This window comes from Pararge aegeria, chromosome 20, assembly GCF_905163445.1.
Source record: "Pararge aegeria chromosome 20, ilParAegt1.1, whole genome shotgun sequence".
Lineage (NCBI taxonomy): Eukaryota > Metazoa > Arthropoda > Insecta > Lepidoptera > Nymphalidae > Pararge > Pararge aegeria.
The window spans coordinates 4,735,295-4,755,348 of NC_053199.1; the positions used below are offsets into that span (position 1 = coordinate 4,735,295).

The following is a 20,054-nucleotide window of genomic DNA, read 5'->3' on the forward strand; positions in this document are numbered from 1 at the left end:
GATATAGAAAAACTTTTTATGAACGATTGTGAATTGTCATTAAAAAATATTTTTATTCATAAAAAAAAAAGAAAGAATTTTGCCTAGATATACTAAAACTTTTTACGAACGATTGCAACCTTTTATAACCTTTTTATTTATTAAAAAAATGTAAGGGTTTTTTTTAATAAAGCAACAAATAATTAAACAGATAAATATTTTGACTAAAGTTACATAGATCATGGTGAGGACTTGCGAGAACAAGTAACTGTAACTACAATTTCAAATAGTTAATTTTGTAGTAGTAGAGTTTTGTGTGACACAGAGCTCGTTCGGAGAAACACTAATAAAGCCATGCCTACTTCTGCCGCATAGCAGCATTGCTGAGTTCCGATAACAGGGGCGTGGTTGCCGGTGCAATTACATTTTATTACGTGTTCCTTGCATGCCTTGCGAAGTGTTGCTCCGTTTATAGAAGATAGTTTTACAATCGTATGGCCCATGTGCGTGGTCAGTCAGTTACAGTGGCGTGCATAGAGGGTATGCTCAGGGTATACAGATGATATAAAATGAAGAAAACCTCCAGTACGAGTTATAAAATACTTAAGGATAGGCATTGTAAGAGTTATTAAAAAATTCTACCCTTAAGTACTTATAACTTGTACTGGATTTTCTTAATTTAAACCATCTGCATACCCTGTGCATACCCTCTATGCACGCCATTGGTCAGTTATCACTATAAAGCAAAAGAGCATGCTTCTAATTTAAGTTTCCCATTTATAAAAAAAATTAACTGTACAATCGTTTGATCGTAATTGTTTTTTTTACCATAGATTTATTTATATACAGTAGTTTTTAATAAAAAAAACTTTTTATCCAAGCCTTAACAGTTTATAAAAGGAGAATGCCGGAATACGGTTTCGTTTGGTGCCTCATTTAAATTGGTATCAAAAATTAAGTTATTATTTTTTTTAAAAAAACATCTCAAATCCTTAAATTCGACGGTTAAAAAATCTTTTAATGAAATAGATTAATGGTTCTAATATATTGTGAACAGTACCATCAAAAATAACCTTAATTCACGAATTTCATTTGCATGTACCTCTGAAATCCGGCGAACTAGAGTTTTAATTATTAAACCCTTCAAAATGAGATAAATTCCAAGAAGGCGCCTTATAAGTACTAAATGAAACCAAATCCCATACTACATCCGGCATTCTCCTTTGATTCTTTTTAGGTATTGTTAAGTTATTGATTAAACTGCATTCCGTATAAATAGTATAATTTTATATAAATTGTTGGCAAGTCTTTGATTTAGAAACATAAATTTAGAGGGTATAATAAAAAAATATTTCGATCTTTTATGATTTAACAACAAAACTTAGTTTTGTTTTTGTAATGGATAGTATTTTTTTAAATAATATCTACCACACCACAAACTAAAAGAAATAGATAGACGAAATGATTTCATGCTTAAAACCAATAACGTTTTTCCACATGGAAAAACATTAACAAATACTTTTTCACAGAACTAAATTTAGACTTGTTGATTGGACGATTCAGCACTTCTGCACTTCACTACTTCTGAATGATACTCAAAGGTTTTCGACTTCAACCAATTTCGTCTATTTTCCTGTAGTCTGTGGGCTTTTAACTGGCTTTATAAAAAATATTCTGAGGCTGTTTAACGCATTTCATGTACCTGTTGCCGTGTCTTGCTATTACTATAAATATATATATATACTACTAGGAAAAAATAATAAGTATAAAAAATAAAACTTTTTTTTAATCAGTAACGAGGTTTTATTTTTTCAAACAAATCACTTCTAAAATCAACTACACTCTTGAGTAACAATGCTCCTTAAATATTTTCGATAAATAATTTTAAATCTTTTAAAATTTCACTTTTATAAAACTGCGTGTAAAGACTATGAAAGTATCCTTTGGTTCATGCAGAGATGAATAAATTTAGTGTAAGAAATTAAATAAACATAAGGGCGGAATTAGATTGTTCATATAAGTGAACGTTTATTTATTTTTATGACATAAACTAGCGATTTATTTAAAGTTACATCATACGGAGTTTGATATAAGAAATCATATCTGTATCTTCTACATATATATAAAACAATTGCTGTGTCTATTTCGCTATAATTTGAAAATGGTATAGAGATTTTTTTTTGGTTTTGTTCGCTAACAGGGGCGGGCGGTTTAGGAAAAACTAAAATTAAAAACAACCCGAGGAACAGCCGAAAAATCGAAATTGTTAATTTTTGATTGGATTAGTGTCAATAGATGAAGTTTATTATTTAGTTAAGTAATAGGGTTATATCTAGTCACATTAAAATTCACTTTTTGTTAGTGTATTATTGTTCAAACCTCGAATACTACTCAACGGATTGTCTTGAAATCTTTGCAAAACGTTGCATTTCTATATAAAAGTGTTTCAGGCAGCTATATGCCGGTTTCATCTTATATTTAATAGTTAGTACCAAACAATAGTGTCGTTTAAAACTCGGTACCGCTATTTTTTTAACAAAATGTGAGGTAAAAATTGGACAGCCTGTTGAGGTCAAAAACACATATTTCTAGGTTAAGATTAAAATTCAAGTTAAGTCTGATCTGCGATTGATGAATCAGAAATAATCTTTTAATAAACAATCTAATACCGCCTTGAAATTATAAAAATTAACAGTGAAAAGTAAAACGTAAACTATAAATAAAATCGTGAAAAACTAATCTAAAATCACAACAGTGGAATGTTTTGTGCTACTTAATCTAACATCACATAGCCTTTCACTATTATAAACTAATAAAAAAAATAGATTAAAATGGGAAAATCTTAAAGGAAAACCTATAAAAACGTAAAAAATCTTTGGGTTTTCTAAATGCCAACTATGGACGGAACGGTATGGCTTAAGATATGTGGCGTGCATTAAATAGAGGCGAGAAAGAACATTGCCTTACGATAGTAATTTTTTTCTTAAATGTCTTAAAATGTAAACTACATTTTTACTACTTTTTAGTCCAAAATATGTTAAAAAAAAATTAAATTAGGTCTAAACTAATTAAAATAACAAATTATTTAGCAGTTAAAACCTTGGTCAAAGAATTAGTTTGATACTATGCCTTGTTGCGGTGATTTCGAAGATTTTTTAGATTTTTACAATATAAGACAGGCAAGAAAAAATTAACAATACAAGTGATGTTATGGAAAAACAACCATAGTCTATTTTTCCTTACTTTTCTCATAAAAACACACAAGAATTATACAGTTTAATTAAAATATAGTTTTTAAGATAATGGTGTATAAGAGAATATAAATACGATAAAGGATTTCTACACTCACTTAATCCTAATGAAAATAGCTGGTAAATGCACGCCACTTTATGGAAAATGATTGTAAACGTGTCATCTGTTTAATTAAAAAAATATTGATTCTTTGTACTCATATAGTGGACGGCCAGCCACGGAATCAGCATTTTATGCCGAATTAAAAATATTAAAAACAAACAGTAAAAAATATTGATTGATACCGCATTGGTATATGATCAACTTGAATCGAAAACAATCAAAATGTTACTGCGATGATATTTTTTGATTCAAACATTAGGAGGGCAGGCGATATAAAGTGTCGCTGGATACGAGCGGGAAAAGACCTTGGAGTGAGGATATTTCTACAAAGGACCAATGTCCAGCAACGGACATAGATCGGTTAAAATACATTTACAGGGTCCAGCCCAAAATTTTTGTCTAATCGTTGTCATATGCTGGTAGCACTTGTTATTATTACGCATCACCACGCAACGCCTCGCATGTTGAGTCAAATCAAATAGTACTTTGAATGACCAGGAGCAACCTTCAACAGCACCAGCAATATGGGTGTAGCACTATGGTTATAAATAGTCTGACTATGACTTGACACGCGTAGCGTGGCGTGATATCGGATTGGATAAAAAATGTGTGAACCTCATAATTTAATTCAATAATATTGGACTGATACTCTCTATTGTATGGTCTCCAATTATTAAATTATTAAAGTTTTTTGATACGCTCTTACGAGAAAATTGACATTTTTATAAAGGCGTTAATCCGCCTAATTTGTATGCATTTGGCAGAAGATTACGTTACGTCATCTGCATTAACTGACAGACTATTGCTCACGCCGATTTGGCTTTAATTAACAAAAGTAACGCTGGAATTTTGTTGACTAACTTTGTATAGATTTGTAATACCATAATCTTTGTATGTTCATATGAAATGGCAGGTTACCGCTAATGCCGATGTTGCATTCCAAACTTACGACGAAGTAATATTAATCCGTCGAATTGTTACGGATTTGTTCAGTTGTTTGATCTACCATAAAAATGACCAACTAATGCCAATAGGTAAGGTAACGTTCTTATTTTAATAACCAGCATTTAGGTTCTGTGCCTCTCATATCGGATTAGTACGTCCGCGATTATGGAGACGTTTACGAGAACATTATACCGTCATTGCAAAAATTGACTTAAAAGTTAAAGTTATTAGAGTCCGTTCTAGCGATCGATTTTCGAAAACTTAGCTTGATACGAGACGATACTGATTGTTTTCAATACAAGCCTATCAATACCAACGTGACCTAAGATTGCTCTTTTCTCGTATAAAAGCTATTGTTCCTTAGATTGACGATTAGTAAAATATCTGAATCAACAGCATCAGTTTTCGTCAGTCGTGTCCTCGTTTATAACGGAGAGGTTCTCCTCAGATATCTTCTCAAGACATCCGCAAGTGAGCGAAGACAGGTTATTGGCTATGTCTTCCTCTATCTGGATAGGGAGCAACAAAATGAAGAGCAAAATAAATAAATTGAGCAATAAAAGTATACAGCAATAACATTTTTGTATAGACCTCGAATCAATTAATTTTAGTTTTTTAAAAAGTCGAGAAACAAATTTAAAATGCACAAGTTCGTCACAATATTTTTTTTATGTTATATAAGACTATCTTATGGGTCCACATAACACACAAAAAAAATAATATCTTATATCGCATAAAAAGTGAAACGAGTAATATTATAGAAAAAAATTTAATGGGGTCACCCAACTTAATTATTTAAAAGTTTAAAATAAAACCATAAAAAAACAGGTTTATGTCAGCTAATTAAAAAAGTCTGAAACTGTCAAAATAAAATGTATAAATTATGTCATTCTTAGCAGTGTACTCTCCCACAATTTGTTATCCATAAAAGAGTAGTGGAACAAATAAAAAAAAAGAAACCTGCCAACTTACCTGATCACACTTAACTCAAAAGGGGAGGACTCGCTGGAGTGCCTCTTAAATTAAATTAATAACATTTATAAATTTGGGTATGGCGGAAAAGCTAATGGCAGATAGAAATATAGAAAAAAAGAGGATATACCTCGCGTTCCAAAGTCTCGAAGTCGTCATTCTCCACGTGACATTTGAGACATTCGTCGGAAGACGAATCCTGGTAGCACATCACGTTTTCTATGTTTAACTCGACCTCATCAGTCTTGCCGTCGTTGGTGGACAAAGAAGGGCTACTGTTGCTCAGAGCACGCGTCTCCTAAAATAGTAAGCAAAAAGTTGGCCGGCGATTACACGTCGGGGATTTAAGGCGGGGGGAACAACCTTTAAAAGGTTAAAAAAAAATTAAGGAGGCATCGTAAAAGTTATATAAAGCCTACCCTTAAGTACTTATAACTCTCACTGTAGATTTTCTTCATTTTATATCATTTGCATACCCTGTGCATACCCTCTATGCACGTCACTGTATGATGGTATACCTTGCTGATGGTTTTGGTGAAAACTTCAGACTTGGGCCGCGCCTTGAGCTTGTCATTAAATTTCTTCAACGCCGCCGAGGGGTTCGGCCGTTTGTCCTTGGGGAAGATGCGCTGTATACGTTCCTCTATTAAGGATATACTGCGTTTGTAGACCACAGTGTCCTTCGGTCGTTCGCTGCCGTCGATGGCGTCTCTGGATTCAGTATCGGAGTTGTCGCATCGGAAGTAGATTGTGTCGCAACCGTTTTCCTGCTTTACCTATAAATATGAAGTTTATTAGTTCAGTAGTTACGCTCGAGTGTAAATGATTGAAATGACTTACTCAGAGAAGTGAGCTATCACGAAATCTCACACAGATCTATAGTGTATTTTGACTCTGCTCAGCCGAAGTTAGCGGTAATATGAGACAGTTTTATTTAGTTTTAACGGTATCTTAAGTGCGAGTTAAGCACACTTCGTGTTGTAGATCTATTACATATATTTTTAATTTATAACGCAAAGATTATTAAAAGTGGCTACTATCTACTAGCACTTTGACATGTTTTTATTTTATTTTATTGTAAATGGTAAATTCTTTGATAAAAATTTACAGTAAAAGTGCACCAAGTCGATAAACTAAAGATAAATCATAATATAAAGATGGGTAATCGCAAAAAGGGAATTTTTACATAAAGCATTCAATTGTCAAATGAATTTGTAATGCAAATTTTGGGGCCGTTTTTTATACGTCGTCTGCCCTAAGCTCATGGAAGATTCCTGCCACCCCTTCTTGTTAAGCACGTTAAAGGAATTAAAATAATGAAGTAAAAATAAAGAAACCTGTAAAATATAAAATTATCTCAGTCCAGTGTCCTTGGATACATACCGTTTTTATTTTAAACAGTAGTGAGAGTAACAAATTTTTTTTTGTCTTTTATTGAATTTATCCTAAAGAAAATCGAATTTATTAATCGGATCAAATCTAAAGACTCAAGCTTAGCTATTTCGCAGAGCTTTATGCACAGACATTAAGCTATGTCCGAAACAAAAATTCATAAAACAAAAAGCCAACACCACGCGGTGTTCCCAGGCGGTCACCCATCCAAGTACTGACCGCGCCCGATGTTGCTTAACTTCGGTGATCGGACGAGAACCGGTGTATTCAACATGGTATGGACGTTGGCGATAGCAGTATTGAAATTCAGAGTCCAATTAATAAATCAACCACATCTCTATGAGTATTCCAGTTTATACGTTAAAATTATTTATATTTGTCAACCTTGAGAAGGCAGCAGTCGTCCTCCCTTTCGCACAATATTTCATGTAGTGAGCCGTGTAGAGGGATCAGTTTCACTTTGCCACCAAAGTTCTCTTGCATGTGCGTCGACAAGTCGTCATCTATGTACAAGTCCTCGGTACTGCGAGCTTCCTGCAGATAAAAATCCATAAATTTACTACTGCATAAAATATTTCTTTTATCAACTGAACACTTTCCGAGAGTTTAATCGCTAGCATGAATACATTTATTTTGTTTTTGTTTTTAATTATGGCAAGTATTTTGTGCGATGTATGTTTATACTATTAAATTGGTTTATAGACATATGAGCCTCCTTGATGTGTTTGTCAAAGGCGTACCAGACCAATACTGGACATGCGAGCGAATGTGATTGGCAATCTGAAAAGTGTCCGGTGTAGTTCGGATATCACCGCCAAGCACAGCTGGCCACCAGTGGCGTGCACTTCATACAGGCACAAAAGCTTTACTTACCCCAAAATTGATATAAGAACTCTTGTAGGAGGAGGATTTTTGCCATTTATGCATTTTTCCTGTCGTATGCATACCCTGGCAAGAAACCCAGTGCACGCCACTGCTGGCCACCATACCTGTTTACATCGTGTGTAAGCTTAATGCACCATGGTCCATCGACCGTGCTTGTTACATCCCATACCGGCAAACATTTTCGTACAGTGATTATGGAAAGACACGCGACACACACAGCGGCTGTATTACAGCCGTTGTCTGTTGTTACCTTATTAAGGTAATATGATAAGTTTTTGCGTGAGCATACTCACTTTTTGAGTGACTTTACACACCCAAAAAGTGAATATGACCATACCTGAAAAAAGGGGACGGCGCGAACGCAGTCCCCACTATCAAAAATAACGCGTCCGAGTTATCCGCATTAGGGATAATCGCAGAGATCAACCCAACCGCAGTGCAATGGAAAGGCCTCGCTCTGGGGGAACCGCCGTAATGATCACGGTGTCCCCTACGCCAGGTAAGTATGCTCTGTCGGCGAGATCGAGGGGTAGTCATTGGAATCGGAAGAATCTCCATAGCGCGAGTCCGAAATACGGCTGCAATGCTTAGTGGCACCTAGCGGGGCCTTGTAAAACGACAACACTAGTTCATACTTTGTATCCCAAGTTCATTTCACATTCATTTCAGATGTTAGCATGAGTAGCTCAGTTTTATTGCGCTAGATGTCAGTAGTAAGTCGGTTGAAACAAAATAAAAACAGTGGAACATCACATAAATGCAGATTCTTAAATATATTACCTTCCCAGTAAAAACACGGTAAAGGCTTGCAATGCACATCAGATTATATTTCCTAGTGTCTGATCAGACTATCTGATCGTATTTACTCGATACCCATTCAATTCTTGCCTCAGGAATTTTCTGTAATCAGCTATCGTCCGTACAGAATCAACTACTAGTTGGAGGGAGGTATTGGGCGTCTGTTTTGTCGACGAATGGATCGATTATAAGATGTCCAAACAAAATGTGGCTCCAATGCTTTCTGCACAGCTAGCATGGGCAGGATACATTTATCTCCCCAAGGAAAGGTTAAAAATGTATCTACTCCCACAGCTATCAACTCTCAGAGAACTAGCGCATAAACAAAATCAAAAATCCAAATAATATATGCGTAATAATAAACGGGGGTGAACTTCTCCTATTCCACGTTTCCGTGCTTTAGCAGGTGGACAAGTTAATTATATCCATTTTCAGGCTAAATAATCGGGGAATATAATTTTTGTCTCCTGCCTGTGTTAGCCAAGCTGATAGCCGGATCAGATTATCGGATTTGACTGTGATGAAAAAAATCATGCGTGTATGCCCGGTCAAACGCACCGGCAGGTTTAAGAAATAAAATTACATAAAATGAAAAGTAACAAAAAAGCAACATCAGGCGGTATTCCCTGGCGGTCACCCATCCAAGTACTGACTCCGCGATGTTGCTTGACTTCGGTGATCGGACGAGAACCGGGTGTATTCAACATGGTATGGACGTTGGCGGCAATGGATACAAAATTTATGATCAGATGAAACTCCGATCTTTAATTGGCGGAGCGTATTACTATTGTGTATACATTATTATTCTCCTGAATGCGGAGTTTGTTTAAATTGATGTACAAAGGGGTCGACGAACATCAAGAAGAGGTCTGTTACCGAACAAAGTGTTCATGAGATGTAAGTTTCTTATCGGGAAAATTTTCACTAAGCCATAAATCAAACAAAGCCCTTTTCTATTTTTGGTAAAAATTTCTACAACTCGAAATATCAAAGAGTTTTCGGCCAGAGATACATAAATCATGAATTTAAAATTGCGATGTTTATTCGAATATTTGTGAACACCTCCCCATTTGGGAGGTCATGGGAGCAGGCAGTGAATTTAATTTTGGCTTTTCATTAATGAAATAGTTTTTAATTGTAATATTTCAAAACAAAATTATAAAAGCTGCCAAAAACGGAAGTTGTAATGCTAAACCCTAAACAAAACAAAAAATTTGGGGATCTAGCCTTTACTGCCACCGCTTATGCAGTATTATTTTAATATTGTTACAGTTTTGTTTAAGAATAATAATCCTTATTTATAGGTTGTCAAGGTTTGATAGTAAGCGTAACTGGTATACCTAAATTTTTAAGCTCGTTAAAGTAAGGGATTTACCAGTCTGATTTTAAAAACTATTTTTACTTTAGTAGTAGTAGTATGTATAAAGGTTAAAGGCTATAAAGTCAGACACATAGTAGACGAAGGTATACTCGTTGGTACAGTATAGATAAGTGCTGAAGATGCACTCTTTTGACTGTAAAATGCCATGCTTTTGAGAACACAAGAGGACGGTAACGCATTTTTGCAATTTGCATTGTTTTATATAGTAATCAATTCTTCCTCACATTCGTTAAGCCATATCGCGGCCATATTATTAATATTTTCTAACGACAATGTGAGATGGTGATAACAAAAAGAACACCCGGCTAAGTTTGTTATGGGCTTCTTCTTAGACCCGGGCTCGTTTGGAACCCTCGTAGCTTTAGTTTTAAGTTTACGAATTTAGTTATCGCCATCACTACTTACTGCTATGTACACATTTTGTATATAATTAACGCATCAAAAGTGCCATCTATGAGCCTATTTGAATTAAGAAATATTTGACTTTGACTGTATTCGAGTTATGGATGCGTTCCCCACGGAACGCATTAGGTACTATCTAAAAGGTTAAAAATGAATCGCTATTTCCCGTGGCCACGCCATACACGAGAACCAGTAAAATTTCCGTAAAAACCTTCCACTGAGTATTTAAAAGGTTCTAACAGTTTTTCTGATGTAACCTTAATTAAAAGTAATAGTAGACGATGAAATTTTTATCGGATTTTATTAAATATTTCATTAGGTTTCTGGTTGGTTTCAAAACACAATTGGACCCGGTAGGTGGCGCTGCTTCACGGGCAGGACGGTGTCTGCCGGGTACATGCTAATATTATAAATACAAGTGTTTGCTTTTCTTTCCCTCACACTATAACTAAAAAACCAATCGAGCTGAATTTTGGCATCATCAACCAATGGACGTCCACTGCTGGACATTAGTATTTTGTAGGGTGTTCCACAATCCACGGTCCTGGGCCGCGGCACACAGCGACTCGCCTGATGTCATCTGTGCACCGCGTTGGGAGTCGACCTACGCTGAGTTTACCGGTGCGGGGTCGCCATTCCAGCACCTTAAGACCCCAACATCTATCGATTCTCCGGGCTACGTGCCCTACCTTTTGCCACTTCAGCTTCGCAACTCGCTGAGCTATGTCGGTAACTCTAGTTCTCCTACGGATCTCCTCATTTGATTTGATTACGTAGAGATACTAACAATTATGGCATAGATTGTTGAAAGAACGGTGAGTATCATAGTTTACTTTTGGTCCCGGAAAAACATCGTATTCCCAAAGATGGTTTACATTTAACATTCATATTTTAAAATCAAATACTTTCCACCCTCACGTCCTAAAAAAAGCAACCAGATGACTTATTCACAGCGAGCAACACCGCGGGGCGCAGCTAGTTAATAATGAAACAACTAACCTGTATAGCATTAAAAGCTTGGCAGCGTTTTAACGTGTTAATATGAATCTCCTCTGCCGTCAAAGTGTCTTCCATTGATAGATTAAGTTTATCCCGCCCACTCCCAACCCCACTGTTGGGGTCACATATGGTCACATTCACGCTATTGTCCAGAACTTGCAAACTATTCTCGCCAGAACGACTAAAAGTTATTTGTAACAAGGGTTTATTGTTTCCATTAATTTTGATACGTGAGAAGGATTTCATTGATTCCTTTTTGATTTCGTCCTCATTCTTCAATGACTCCATTATGTTGGCTACGCCTTTGTTTAACATATCGTCGCCTTTATGACAACTGCTCGTAGATTCTGAAGCATTGTCCGATATTTCACTTATTAGATGTTGAAACTCTTTGCGAATAAGATCCTTTATGAATTCTTCAATGCTCAACGTGTCAGTGGAACGGTCAACCATTGGCTCTTTATTGATGTCTTCAGTTATAGTTCTAAAACAAAAAATATATATGTTTCTGTTTTTTTTAAATATCTACTTAATATATATGGAGGGTAGAGGTAAGGAGAGTCATCTGTGTATATGAAAAAGTGTCGTCAAAATGTATTAAATTAGGATGGCGCCACATTTGCATCAGGGTAACTCTTAAAAGAAGCGCCAAATATAAATATTGTTAGAGTAGGCTTGAAAAATAAACAAGGAAGTATGGAGATACAAGGAAGTAAGGTTATATTTACCACAATATTTTGTACAACGTAAGTTGTTGAAATTCTCAATAATTAACTACTTTAGTCGATAATGACATTAAATTGTTTAACTCGGCATACTTCAATTCATCTACGATTGCTACATTCATACCATATCCTGTGCATCCACCAGCGCCATTGTGGAGGATTTTTGAACTGTTATTCAGCGCATACACTGGACACTTTTTTAACTTTTCTCCCATATAAGATGACTCTCCTTACCTCTACCCTCCATATTAATATAAAAGAAAAGCAAAAAAAAGCCAACACCACGCGGTGTTCCCAGGCGGTCACCCATCCAAGTACTGACCGCGCCCGATGTTGCTTAACTTCGGTGATCGGACGAGAACCGGTGTATTCAACATGGTATGGACGTTGGCGATAAGGTGACGAAAATGCACGATGTGACGTCGCTACGTTTATTATATTAATCAATACATACCCTTTTTCTGAAGCTTTTTTCAATGTATTTTCTTGCGGATGAAATTTCATACTATTCGAGATTGCTTCTCGTGCTATACAGTATTGTTCCCAATGGCTACCTGTGGATAATATTTCAATCGATGTTCACGATTATAAATGAAACAAGTAACATTTTGCATTATCATGTATTTTATTTAAAAAAAAAATTGGTAGTTAGTAACACACTCACCATCACCACCACCAAAGTTATGGTAATAATAGCTATTATACAATTTTATAAATTTTAAATGCAAAACCAATATTATAAATTTAATTTATTATAAATTTATACAATAATTGATAATTCCTCCAAGTGTAGACAAAAACACTAATAAAAGTTATAAAAAAAAAAATAGCTATTATACAATTTGTTAGAAACATGTTGAAAAAAAACAAGTATTTCACATTCACTTTCTGTGAATTACATTTAAAAATATGGACCTACTAATATTATATTTACGTACACAATTTTCATTTAGTCAACTTAAAGCACGATATTTCTTAAAAACGATATTAATTGCTGAATATTTCAAATATAGTTTGCTGGTTGCGAACAACATTTGGTGGTATAAAAGAAAGCTCACAAAGAAAATTAAATAATGTTACTACTATTTGGTTAAATATAATAATTTTGTTTTATTCATCTATCCTGTACTTCTTGCAGTATTTTTAGGGCTTTATATGGCCAACCAATGAGCAGTTCAATATTTTAGTTAAGTTTTATTAGTTATAAACGGTATTTGGCAGAATATATTATTAATGTTGTTACAATGCATCGCTGTTTTTTTTTTAATTCACTACAAGTTAGGCCTTAACTGCAGTCTCACCATATGGTAAGTGATAATGCAAACTAAGATGGTAGAAGGCTAACCTGTTAGGTAGTATGGTAGATATACCCCTAATCGGTTTCTACGCGACATCGCACCGGAACACTTAATCGCTTAGCGGCACGTCTTTGTCGGTAGGGTGGTAGCTAACCACGGCCAAAGCCTCCCACCAGATCATGATGTATTTTATAAATAAATAAGAAACACATGCAATATTAACAAAAAACTAGACAATGAATACCTAAAAACGGCATTATGGGTGTCCTTATCGCTAAAGAAAGTCTAGCTAAGATCGCTTCGCTAGACATCTATTATAGCTTAATACATATTATGATTTTAACATAACAGTATAATAAAACAAGAAATATCCATTAAATTACAAATAATGCGAACTACAGATAGCAAGATCTCACTTCGCCAAGCTGAAATTCGTTCTCAGAGACTCGTCTTCGCGCAAATACAACGAGTAACGAAATTACGAATTACTGTTGATGGGTGCATAAGTATTTCATAAGTAGCCTAGTCGACAGGTTTTAAATGTAGATACTGCTCTTAAAATTATGTGCGATAGCTCATTGGATTTAGAATGGCGCCTAGAAAAATGTGCCAAAGCGTGAATTAGCACATAATTTTTTTTTTTTACCACCTTGCTTTTCAGTTTTTGTTCAAGTAAAAAAATTAATATACACAAAGTGTAAATATTTTACTTTACTAATAAATTTATAAATTATTAGTAGTTTATGAAATATTGGCAAAAACAAAATGCTTTTTCATCTTCAATTGTTTATAATTTTTTATGTGCTTATACACGCTTTTGGCACATTTTTCTAGGCTCAATTCCGGAATCCATTGAGCTATCGCACATGAAATTTGTTGGAGGTTTAAAGTTTGATACCCGAATCATATCGACCCATTACCGGCCTGGCAGAGCTAGGAGACAAAAATTATATCCCCCGACATGGGATATAATTAACCACCACCAGCTAAAGCAGGGGAACAAGGAACGGGAGAAGTTTACCCCCGTTTATTATAACACATATTATTTGGATATTATTTCCACTTGTGCGCTAGTGCTCTGACAGTTGATAAAGCTGTGGGAGAAGATACATTTTTACCAGTGGCGTGCATAGAGGGTATGCACAGGGTATGCATATCATATAAAATGAAGAAAATCTCCAGTACGAGTCATAAATACTTAAGGGTAGGCTTTTTATAACTCGTACAATGCCTATCCTTAACTTTTTTATAACTCTTACTATCATCTGCATACCCTCTATGCACGCCACTGATGTTTACCCTTTTCCCGGGGAGATAATTGCCTCGTGCCCATGCTAGCTGTGCTGGGCACGGATCTCCTCCCACAATGGTAGTCCACCACGCTGGCCCAGTGCGGATATGTGGACTCCACACCCACCTTTGAGAATTATGTGAGCTTTTATGTAGAACTCTTAGTCATGCAGGTTTCATCACGACGTTTTCCTTCACCGTCGAAGCAAGTGAAATTTTTAATTACTAAATAATATTAATTGCTTATGTTAAGTTAGCTTAAGTAAATACAGCATCATATCAGCATCATCTCGCATCAGAGAAGATAACAAAGTACAGTCAAAAATTAAAAGATATTTACCTATTTCTTACAAATTTATTTAAATTTAATAGCATACGCCTAATCAAAAAAAATAGAATTAAAAAAACAAATTAAAAGCAACTACGTTACATTCGTTTAATGATTTGCTCATCTTGTGAACAGATCCTACTATGTTGAACACGCGTCAAGTTATGATGAACGGACTATAGCTGTTTTTTTTTTTTTTAAGTCATTGTTGTGATTTGATTCAGGTATGTGGATATTTAAAACATGAAGGAATAATAGAATATTTTAAGAAATCAATTCAATAAGAGCCGGGAAGTCAATTATAACTATAGCAAATGCATTAAATTAAGTTTTAATCCGCTAGCTTTGTGTACATAGTCTAAGTGCGACTTTAAGAACATGTAAGACAGGTATGAAAAGTATATTTTGCTTACCTGTCTTATAATGTAAACAATCTTCTCGCTATTTTATAGTGTAAAGTTTTTGTCAAATTATTAAGAAAATAATAAAAAAACTTACAACAAAAATCTCTTTTTATTTTCTTTATTGTTTTGATATTTAAAAAAAATACTAAAACTAACTCTTAAAAGCTATGAAAATATTGTTTACATAATAGGACAGGTTATAAAAAATGGTGTATATATACATATACCTTCAACCTTAAGTGCATGCACGATTTCATTTTCATTGATTAAAGGATAGAATGAGCTTTTTCTTTTAATCAAGCAATCAGTTTGTTCATTCAAATAGTTCGCAGTCCATTTCCCACAGGCTATTTTGGAAACTATGTTGTCATAAATAAAAACAACATTATTTAAACGAAACTATTTTTTAAATGTTTTACAACATTAACAAAACAACGGAAAATCAAAATACACCCACAGTTGCAGACTGCAAACGCCACAGTCAATATATTCAAAAAAGGTGTACAGTTTTTGCCGGGTCTTTGAAGTAGCCACCGCCCGCTTTTCGGCATGAACCGCAGAACAATTTGAGCGAATTAACTATGTGTACATGTGTGGTATATATTATTATAATATATTTCTTAGTAATTATGAAATATTTATTATGCTTTGTCAAATTTAAGGATGATAATTTTGACAGCTCACAGTAGGAATGAGACTTTTTAATTCGATTTTGACAGCTCACAGTAGGAATGAGACTTTTTAATTCGATTTTGGATAACTCTTTTTATAAAACTTGAAATCGATTGTTTCTTGGTAATGTTGTATGTATAAAATTATTATTTATAATTCAAACCATTTTATATTTCATTTCTGTTTTGAATAAAATTTAGCATGCTACACGACTGGCCAATAATAATGTGTAGTGATTTCTAATACTAAAACTAAAATAGTTTTTTACGTGTCTAAGAGTTTTTTTAACAAATAATTGCGTGATAGATAATTTGCACAAAGCTTTAATATTTACAAAAAATAATAATATTGTGTGTTAATTGTGTTGATTGAATGTTCGTCCAATTTATTTCAAAACCGATATCGATAGTTTGTTCATTATGCGTGACATTCACTAAGTGGGCGGTACCCTATCAACGAAGTAGGACATTAAATGTCTGTGTTATATTTTACCGGCAAAGAATATGAAACTTTATAGGCGTGCCAATATTATCATCCCAAATTGGACAGAGCATAGTACGTAAATAATGGTAGACTATTGTCATGCAAGATATAATGACGATATCTCATTACCTGCCAGATTCAAGTGATCTTAAAGTTTTGATCACTCAAATGGACATTACATTAACAGGCAAGTGACGGAACAAGATGCCCCACCTGATAGCAAGTGGAAAACAATCCCCTGTAACACTTTGTAGGGCATGCAAGAAACACGTCCTTCAAAGTGCCATCCCGTGCCCAAACAACTGAGACGAAGTGATAAGTGCCTATAATTACACCGGCAACCTCCCTTCCTGACTGGAACACTGCAATGCTGCTTGGCGGCAGAAAAAAGTCCTAGGAGCTCTTTCATAAAAAGATCTACTACTACTGTTATTAAGGACAATGATTTGTAAGTAAACAGAGTTATTTAAACGTTGTAGAACTCATGGAAAGTACTACCGCTATGCGTATTTCTGCCGCTAAGCAACATTGTTGCAAAGCTGTGTTACCGTCTGAATGACATGATTACAGACACACGAGGCTTACATACCCCGCCCTGGGTACGCCCATGGTTGTTCCGGTTATATGGGACGGTTTTCAACCTACCATAAGGTAGCCCATATTCTTGGTTCGCCAAAAATTTCTATTAATATATATATAAACAGGCATAAGGTCTTATCTTATCTTATAGACGGCCGATTGGCGCAGTTTGCAGCGACCCTGCTTTCTGAGCCCGAGGCCGTGGGTTCGATTCCCACTACTGGAAAATGTTTGTGTGATGAGCATGAATGTAGGGTGTTTATATGTATATTCTAAGTATTGATGTATATTATTCATAATAATATTCATCAGTCATCTTAGTACCCATAACACAAGCTACGCTTACTTTGGGGCTAGATGGCGATGTGTGTATTGTCGTAGCATATTTATTATTTATTTATTTATCTGGCGAAGACAGAGTATTGAGGCTGTAAAATCACTTCTACTGACCATTCTTTCCAGCACTAGGCGCGGGCTGTAGACGGAATGTCTTGCCCGCACTCGGCCTACGCACGTTCAGCTGCGGCAGAGACTTTTGCAACGTGTCCACGCAGTGGGACGCGGGTTTTACAGCTGTTACTGTACTCCTGGAAAATTAAATAACCGGTCAAGCAGTAGTAATAAATTTGACTTGTCTAGCCATGCTTTATCAACATAAACCTGTTACAACCACGGGTGTCTTAGGACGAGAAATGTTTGGGCCGTAGTCCACCACTTTTCCCAAGTGTCCATTAGTAGCCTTCACACCCCTTTTTTTCTTCATTCACCATGATCAACCCATTACCTACAAGGCACGGGTCCACCTGTCAGAACAAGGAGCGTTTAGGCCACAGTCCACCAGGCTGGCCCAGTGCATGTTGCTAGACTACTCGGTAAGTTTCTCTTCATTGCACTACCATTGGCTAGCAAAATGTTGACTTAATGGTGAAGCGTTTTCCACCAGACAACCCTGCGAGAAAAACGAGTTAGGGAGTGAAAATATTGTAGCCTAAAAAAATTAAACAAATGACTACAGGGGGTGTGTGGGTCTTCCCACAATGAGAAGGGTTTTGGCCGTAGTCCACCACGCTGGCCCAGTGTGGATTGGTGGACTCCACACACCTTTGAGAATATTATGGAGAACCTCACGATGTTTTTCTTCAATTTTGGAGCAAGTGCTATTTTAATGGTCTAAAATGCACTCTCTTAGTAACATTATAGGTGTGTGCTGGGATTCAAACTCGACCACCCGAAAGTGAATCCGAAGTCCTAACCACCATGCTATCAAGCTCTTTTATGAAATATGTATACAAGTTAATAGATATTATGCATAGATTCAAAATGTATATAGTCTTATGAAACTAAATAAATAAGTATACACAAATACATATGGTTATATATATCTTACTAGGTGTGCCCTGCGGCTTCGCCCGCGTAATTTCGGGACGCAGCGTATTGCTGCATAGTCTACACCTATAGTCATATATGAGATTTCTTCACAAACATTTTTTTATCTTACATAATATTTTTACCTCTAAGAATATGGATAAATAGATTCATGAAGATTGGTTCAGGAGTTTTCGCTTGAAAGCGTAACAAACAAACCTCATTCACATTTATAATATTAGTAGGGAGAACTTTTGCATTTTAGTAGGTACACTACTCTTAGAAATGCAGGTTTCCTCATGGTGTTTCACTGTTGCTCTAAAATAGGTAACAGAAGAATATTGGCTAGTACGATCTTCTTTTTAACTTGTTATTTATTTGGTTATTATACCACCCCAATAATTTTCATTGGCATATTGTTTAATAATGGTCAAAGCGTGCCAGTGTTTATGGAGCTGACACAACATGCAGCAATCGGCTGTTGTGTTACCGAATTAAGGTGGTGTGTTAGTTACTTGTGCGAGCATACTCACTTTTTGAGTGATTTTACATACCCAAGAAGTGAATATGAACATGCCTGAGTTAAGGGGGACGGCGCGTACGCAGTCCCCACTACCAAAAATTACACGTCCGAGTTATCCGCATTAGGGATAATCGCAGAGGTCAACCCAACCGCAGTGCAATGGAAGGGCCTCGCTCTGGGGGAACCGCCTTCATGATCACGGTGTCCCCTACGCCAGGTAAGTATGCTTAGACGACGTAAGCGCGGGGTAGTCATTGCACACAGACGCATCTCCATAGCGCGAGCCACAAACACCGTTACACGGAACGCGGGCATCTGGCGGTGCGAAGCATAACGATAAGACACCAGCGGTTGGTGCTAAACCAAGCTGTAGTTAAACAACCTTGCGCTAGATGGCAGTGGTACATTAAAAATCACTCGGGGATAAATTAATGCGTTTTACAAAAATAACAACCTTGATTTTTTTAAAAAGGTTATACAGTTATATATGTATATAATTTAAAGGATTTTTGTTAAACAATATACAGTTATATTGTTTAACAAAAAACCTTGTGCATATATCTTTCTTTAAAAAAAAAAAAAAAAACATGCAATTTTATGCGACCAACCATTTTAATCTCCACCTTAAACGGATACCTATGCTAAAGTACCTTACCTACCCTCCAAGTTGTACCTTTTCTCATCAGCAGTTTGGTGTTGATGAACCATAATTTAATAAATAATGAAAAAAAAGACACTCAAATAGCAAAAAGCCAACAATCACGCGGTGTTCCCAGGCGGTCACCCATCCAAGTACTGACCGCGCCCGATGTTGCTTAACTTCGGTGATCGGACGAGAACCGGTGTATTCAACATGGTATGGACGTTGGCGACAATGAGAACAAAATTTATAAACAGAAACAAAGCACACCAAAATTCTTATAGCTAAAATTCGATTCGGTAGTATTTAAAATAAACTGCGCAATAGTACTAGTTTATAAACAAGACACACAGTTTTTATAATTTACACAAAATAATTGTATATCTAATGAAACAAAAGATAAAGAACAATGTGCAAAAAAAGAGGTGACTAAAATCAAAGAATAAAATTTAAAATTATCAAATTAAGGCTCGGAGAGTTAAAGTATATTTTTTCTGCAGTGAATAGCCCAATTCTTAGAAGATGGCCATACGGAGTATAGAACGTCATACATCCGGTCCGACAAAGCTGGTTAGAGAGGTCAAAAGTAAGGCGAGGCAAAGCCCCTTAAAGACGACCTAAATGGGTTTTTGTATAAAAA

General features: G+C 35.6%; 1 protein-coding gene, 5 non-coding genes and 1 pseudogene across 7 annotated transcripts in view; all 7 read right to left on the reverse strand.

The window, feature by feature from the left end:
- Nucleotides 1–1,764: 1,764 nt before the first annotated feature.
- LOC120632662 overlaps nucleotides 1,765–20,054 on the reverse strand; it is a 67,061-nt gene continuing 48,771 nt past the window's right edge. For both annotated transcript variants that reach the window (XM_039902612.1, XM_039902613.1), the window contains exons 11-17: nucleotides 17,337–17,473; nucleotides 12,287–12,386; nucleotides 11,108–11,591; nucleotides 7,027–7,176; nucleotides 5,769–6,026; nucleotides 5,381–5,548; nucleotides 1,765–4,787 (exon numbers count right to left, since the gene is read on the reverse strand). In XM_039902612.1, the coding sequence (XP_039758546.1) occupies nucleotides 4,677–4,787; nucleotides 5,381–5,548; nucleotides 5,769–6,026; nucleotides 7,027–7,176; nucleotides 11,108–11,591; nucleotides 12,287–12,386; nucleotides 17,337–17,473 (1,408 nt within the window). In that variant the 3' untranslated portion in view covers nucleotides 1,765–4,676. The remainder of the gene's footprint in view (nucleotides 4,788–5,380; nucleotides 5,549–5,768; nucleotides 6,027–7,026; nucleotides 7,177–11,107; nucleotides 11,592–12,286; nucleotides 12,387–17,336; nucleotides 17,474–20,054) is intronic.
- On the reverse strand, nucleotides 6,813–6,931 carry LOC120632923. The gene has a single exon (XR_005659157.1). It is a non-coding gene; the product is annotated as a 5S ribosomal RNA (ribosomal RNA).
- On the reverse strand, nucleotides 7,873–8,034 carry LOC120632951. Its single transcript, XR_005659180.1, has one exon. It is a non-coding gene; the product is annotated as a U1 spliceosomal RNA (small nuclear RNA).
- On the reverse strand, nucleotides 8,930–9,047 carry LOC120632934 (annotated as a pseudogene).
- LOC120632924 lies at nucleotides 12,106–12,224 on the reverse strand. Its single transcript, XR_005659158.1, has one exon. It is a non-coding gene; the product is annotated as a 5S ribosomal RNA (ribosomal RNA).
- LOC120632946 lies at nucleotides 18,838–18,999 on the reverse strand. Its single transcript, XR_005659175.1, has one exon. It is a non-coding gene; the product is annotated as a U1 spliceosomal RNA (small nuclear RNA).
- On the reverse strand, nucleotides 19,525–19,644 carry LOC120632930. Its single transcript, XR_005659163.1, has one exon. It is a non-coding gene; the product is annotated as a 5S ribosomal RNA (ribosomal RNA).